Here is a 5,653-nt window from a genome sequence, read left to right on the forward strand (position 1 = left end):
AGGCAAGTAGATTTCAAGACCAACATCATATCATCAACATACAATTCATTTTTTTTACAAGTAACGTAAGAAATTTTATTTTAAAAAACCAAGAACACGGGAAGTGTACTGTAGTGGCACAACTCAAGAAATCAACATACAATTCATGTAAATTTTTTTTATGATCTGACTATTTGCAGCAAGCTATAGATAATAAAGGCAAGGAAAGAGAAATAAAGCTGACTTACAAATGCAAGGAAACCATGAACACACCATGTTCTTTAAAGGGGAAGCTGAGAAGCACTAACTCACTTGGCATAAATAAGATGCAAAAAAGTACTACTGAATTTGTAATTTCTTTACAATAATATATTAAACTATTAAAACCAGTTCCACTCCACCTAGCACAGTATCATATACAGAAGTGTGAATTAATCAAACTCCTATTGACCTCCAGCTACCTTTCAATCATGCATTAAGGTTTGAAATAAACCACTCTCCAAAACCAGTTCTGCTTCACCCACTTCATTTCACTACATTTAATTGGTAACCAAGCACACTTGACAAGGAAAGCCAACCAATCATAAGGCCAATCAGGATAACTCCTCTCATTATTCTGTTGATGAGTGGCTGAGGCGTGCTTCCTCTACTTCAGCACCATATGAGCATTTGACTTTGATTAGTGGAATGGCCAAAAATTTGCCCATGCATTCCTCCTTCCCTGATTCTGCCGACTACCAGAGCCACCATAATCACTGCTGCTGCTGCTGCTGCTGCTGACATTGTTCCCTGTGCCCCTACTCCGACTACCACGAGTACTATCATTCCCTTGAGGAGGCAGCTCAAGGCGGCAAACAGGGCATGAGTTGTGCTGAACCAACCAAGGAACAATACAATCAGTGTGATAAATATGGTTACATGGCATCTGCCTTGCTTCAGAGCCCAACTCAAATTTTTCCTTACAGACAGGACAATGTGAGTCAGTGTGCATATGTGCTTGTGTAATCCTAATAGTGGGCATCGCATCAATTGAAGAACGAGATGCTGGAGGTGGACCCCGTCGATCATTCATAGAAAGATGTTCGATGAATGCTTCAAATCCAGGGCCCATAAAGTAGTCATCAAATTCAGCTCGCCTAGGTCCACTTCCTGGACTGCCATTAGAGGATGGACTGGGAATGCGATTCAATACAACATATTGACCAGAACCAAAAGCGTTCCAACCCTGTTCAGGAAGCAAACCAGTTCTCCCCCTAACATCGATACTAGTGTTTCCTCCGGTCATTCTATTCTGGCTCAAAAAGCCATTAACAACATCCATAAGTTCCAATCTTGGGTCAGGACTCCTCTGCCTCATCAATGTGTACATGAGTTCAAATAGATCGGGTATTGGATGAGCAGAATCATCTTCTGAATTGGGTAGGACATCTTCTGATATCTCACTGAGTTCTTGAACAAAGCCTTCACCACAGTAAGGGCAAGCACTTACTCCCTCAAGCCTTAACTGCTGACGGCATTGGTAGCACCAGTGTGTGTATCCAACATTTGACATATCTTCTTTCTAATGAAGTGTAATACCAAAATCCTTGGATTACAATGTATTAATCTGCCTGCTTATTGTCCACCCTGGCAATAGTCAACAGAAGATCAACAACAACCTAGTAACAATTAAAAATTGCTAAAATTTCGATAAGCAACACAAGCCAATTAAAAGCTCAATTATATGTGTGTGTGTGTGGAGGTCGGGTCCTGGTGCAATGGCAAGTGTCTTACACCCAATGCAGCATGTTGTAGGTTCAAGTCTGGAAATCAGACTCTGCCATTTATTCTCAAAATGTCTGGAAATCAGACCTTCCAAAAACAAACAAACAAATGAAAATTTGAGGGTAAGACTGCCTCTCAGCCACCTCTCCCAAACCCCCGCACAACTTTTATATATATGTGCGTGTGTGCGCGCACCTGGCTGTGTGTCACTCCATCTCCACACAAGCCAACAAATCTCCAACCCAAATCAAATATTTACAGCTAAACAGAACTCTTAAAACTGATTAATCAAAGCAAGAACAATTGCGTAACTCCCTAACACTACACACCACCGCTGAATATTTCAATTCTGCTCATACTATTGCTAATAAGGCAAGAACAATAACATAGCAAAAATCCAATTGCTTTGATTGTTATTAAAGCCAAATTCAACATGCTCAAAAGTCATAAGCATAAAATAAATTGACAACCACAACCCCCCCAAAAAAAATGCAATCATGGAAAAATATGAAGCAGAACTGAAACATAAAATATAATAAATCCATAAAACCCACTTATATAGAGGAAAAAATAATAATAATAACACTTGAGTGAAATTGAATAGCCAGCATAAGCAAGATAAAAATTATAAATAAATAAACACCCAATTTATGTAAAACCCACAAAACAACAGCAGCAGTTCAAATTCAAACAAAATAAACAAGACCCATTAACTCATTAATCTTCACAACAAAATCAAAAACGAAAATCAAATCGGAAACAAAACAAACGATTGAAAAGCACGTACCGAGAGAGAACAGGGTCTACGACTCAGCGGAGAAGAATTGAATTCAAAGGTTGGGAATTTCAGAAACCCTTTTTCCTAGTAATAAGAGAATGTAAGAGAGAGAGAGAGAGAGAGAGAGAGAGAGAGAGAGAGAGAGATAGAGGAGACCAAGTCTACAGGCTGTGAGTTGTGAGTGGTGACTGTGTGGGAGGAAGAAGACCTCTAAGATTTTTTATGGTCTCTCTTTGTATTCTTGTATTCTGTGTTTTGATTGGAAACCCTTTTTGCCTTTGATTTTGCCCACTCTTTTTTAATATACGTATTATTTTACTAAACTTATTAAATGCTTCATGTGTGTTTTGTCACCTACTCATTTGGAAAAATCTTAATCCCTATATTTATATAATTCAATTCAATGATGGGAATTATCCCTCAAATATGGGGTCTATGCATTTCTAGACTTTAATCCGTTTTTTATGTTTTATCTTTTAAAGTTGAAAAAAGTTCTCCTTTTTATTCCAACAATATTCCCTTTTTTTTTTTGGAAAAAAAAAAATGGAAAAGGGAACCATCTTTTATCCATCTTTTTTCCATATATTTCTTGCTAAAAGCTTGGAATACTAAAAGTAGCAAAAAAAAAAATTTGGTTAACCAATCCAAAAATAATCTACAACTGGCTCAATAGAATACTAAAAAAAGAAAAATGTAGCAAATGAACAATACCTCGCTCAAGTTATTGACTCATTGAGTACTATTCATTGCCAATCCAAATTTTTTTTTTTTAAAAAAATTGTTCTCCCTCTCTCTCAGTCTCATGCACAGATTGGTGGAGAGTAAGGTGGTGGGCTATGGTGATGGTTTTCAATGGTGGTGGATGGGTTTCAACGGTATGGGTGGTTTGGTTTCGATGGTGGTCTAGGTGTTGTTTTGAAAGAGGGTGGGTTCATTCATATTAATTCCTAACCCTTCAAAAATAGTTATCTTTTTAAAAGTTAGTTGTTCTATTTTAAGAAATTATTTCTATGCGTTATGATCCAGTTTATCTCATCTTATTTCAATAAAATAAAAATTATCGTCCAATCTTGATCACACACATCATCATACTCGTATGAGCTATGTGTCTCTACACACTGTGTGTGTGTGAGATCTAGTGTCACGTGTCCATAGATTTGCCTTTATTATTTATTTGGAAGTATTTGTGTTACTTTATATGCTCCCATAAAGCTTTGCAAACTTTTCATGTAGTACAAAATTTTAAAAAACACAAACCTACTACCTTCCAATCCATATAACAAAAACATCTTTTTTTTTTTTTTTTTTTTTTTTAATTAAAGAAATTATTAAGTACTTTAGCGAAAAATATAGGTACCTGATTGTTAGCTATGTTTATAGGTTCTTTACTTGATTAGTCTCGCATATAAGAGCACCCACAGCAGATGTGGGATATGTGCCAAATGCTAAATATTTGGCACATATCCACACAAACACCAAAAACCACTTATATCATATGTGCTAAATCTCAAAAAATTTGCCACATGTGAACAGTATCGTTGCAAATTTGCAACACTACGAACGAAGAATGGTGTAAGTTTTAATGTTTTTTTATTCTCTTTTCTCTCTCCTCTCTCTTCAATTTATTATTTTCTCTTCTCTCTCACCTCTGTTCTCTCTCATCGATTCCCTCTCTCTATTCTCTCTCACCGGTTCCCTCTCATTGATTCCCTCTCACCGGCAACAAGAATATCAACGCCGATCTCTTCGATCTCGCTGATCGTCATCGTCATCGCCGATCTCTCCGGTCACTGTAATGGCTACCACGAGCCATCGTCATTGCCGATCTCGCCGATCTCTCTCCCTCTCTCTCTCTTTTGGTGGTTGGTTGTTTTGATTGTTGGTGGTTGGCTGATTTTGGTTGATGGTGGTAGGTTGATCGGGTTGTGGGTGTGAGATTTGGGATGGGTATAAGATTTGGGATGGTCTCAGATCAGGTTGTGGGTTATGGGAGTGAGATTGGGTTATGGGTGTGAGATTTGTGGCTGTGTAGTGTTTGTTTGAGTTTTTTTTTGGTGGTAGCAGTGGCTGATATTGGTGGTCGGTTTTTTATCTGTGGGGGTGGTCGGTGGTTATGGGCTATGGCAGTTGATCTGCCAGTGTGGGTTGTTGTTGATGATGGTGATGATAGGAAGGAGATAATATATTATTTTAATGTGTAGTAAATATTATTTTAATGTATAGAATTAAATGACAAAACATCTGATAAATGGGATGTTATAAAATGATGTGGTAAAATAATAAAGTAGGTCTTTGGTGTGGCAAAATGGCATAAATTATGCCACAGCTACTGTGAATGCTCTAAAGGTCTCACTAATAACACCTCTATTTTAGAGTTCATAGAATATATATTTTTTTCTTTTTTCTTTTTGTACATAATTACATTTATATCCTTTTGTAATACTTTACACTTCCTCTTGTTCCTTGTACATGAAGCTGTCTTTTTACCATAATATTATATATGTATACTTATATATATATACACATGTATGAAAAAAAGTAGTATCCTAAAAATCAACCCAAACTCCATGGAGTGATAATACATTTTGGCTTTTAAAATTTAAATGATTGAAGAAAAACTTTTTAAAATTGAGACCAAAATTAAACTGAAACTATATTTAAGGCGACAAAACATGATGTTCTCTAAAATTAAATTAAACAGATTTTCTTTTTTGATAATTTGATAATTACAAAGGGAAAGAGAGTTTTTATTTTATTTTATTTTAAATACAAATAAGGGTATCCCAACCTCTTTGAGTATCTGATTATTCTCTTGAGTGTATGCAGTCTCTCTACGCTCACCAGGTTATTATAGGGAGGAATCCCATAAGGTAGCCCCAAAATACTAGTAAGAGGTTTTAAACCAAAGATCTCATAGACCCCATAAATTTGGGAAAAGAGTAATAAACCTTGAATGTTTTTGTTGGATATACAATGAGTTGTTAACTAGTTAAACTACAAGACTCTTAGCAAACTAAATAGATTATATTGCATTGCATGTGAATGAAAGAATCTATTAGAGAAATAATTTGAAATGAAAGAATCTATTAGGCAAATAATGTGAAAAAAAAAAAATAAATAAAAAACAATTGG

The 5,653-nt window shown here is 36.0% G+C and overlaps 1 protein-coding gene across 1 annotated transcript; it reads right to left on the bottom strand.

Moving 5' to 3' along the window:
• Window positions 1-256: 256 nt before the first annotated feature.
• LOC112033089 (probable E3 ubiquitin-protein ligase RHC1A) lies at window positions 257-2,799 on the bottom strand. The gene is made up of 2 exons (XM_024065869.2): window positions 2,531-2,799; window positions 257-1,605 (listed from the first exon to the last, which is right to left on the bottom strand). The coding sequence occupies exon 2, from the start codon at window positions 1,529-1,531 to the stop codon at window positions 659-661; it is 873 nt and encodes a 290-aa protein (XP_023921637.1). The 5' UTR covers window positions 1,532-1,605; window positions 2,531-2,799; the 3' UTR covers window positions 257-658.
• Window positions 2,800-5,653: the final 2,854 nt, after the last annotated feature.

Source organism: Quercus suber, unplaced genomic scaffold (genome assembly GCF_002906115.3).
Source record: "Quercus suber isolate HL8 unplaced genomic scaffold, Cork oak 2.0 scaffold_534, whole genome shotgun sequence".
Classification (NCBI taxonomy): domain Eukaryota; kingdom Viridiplantae; phylum Streptophyta; class Magnoliopsida; order Fagales; family Fagaceae; genus Quercus; species Quercus suber.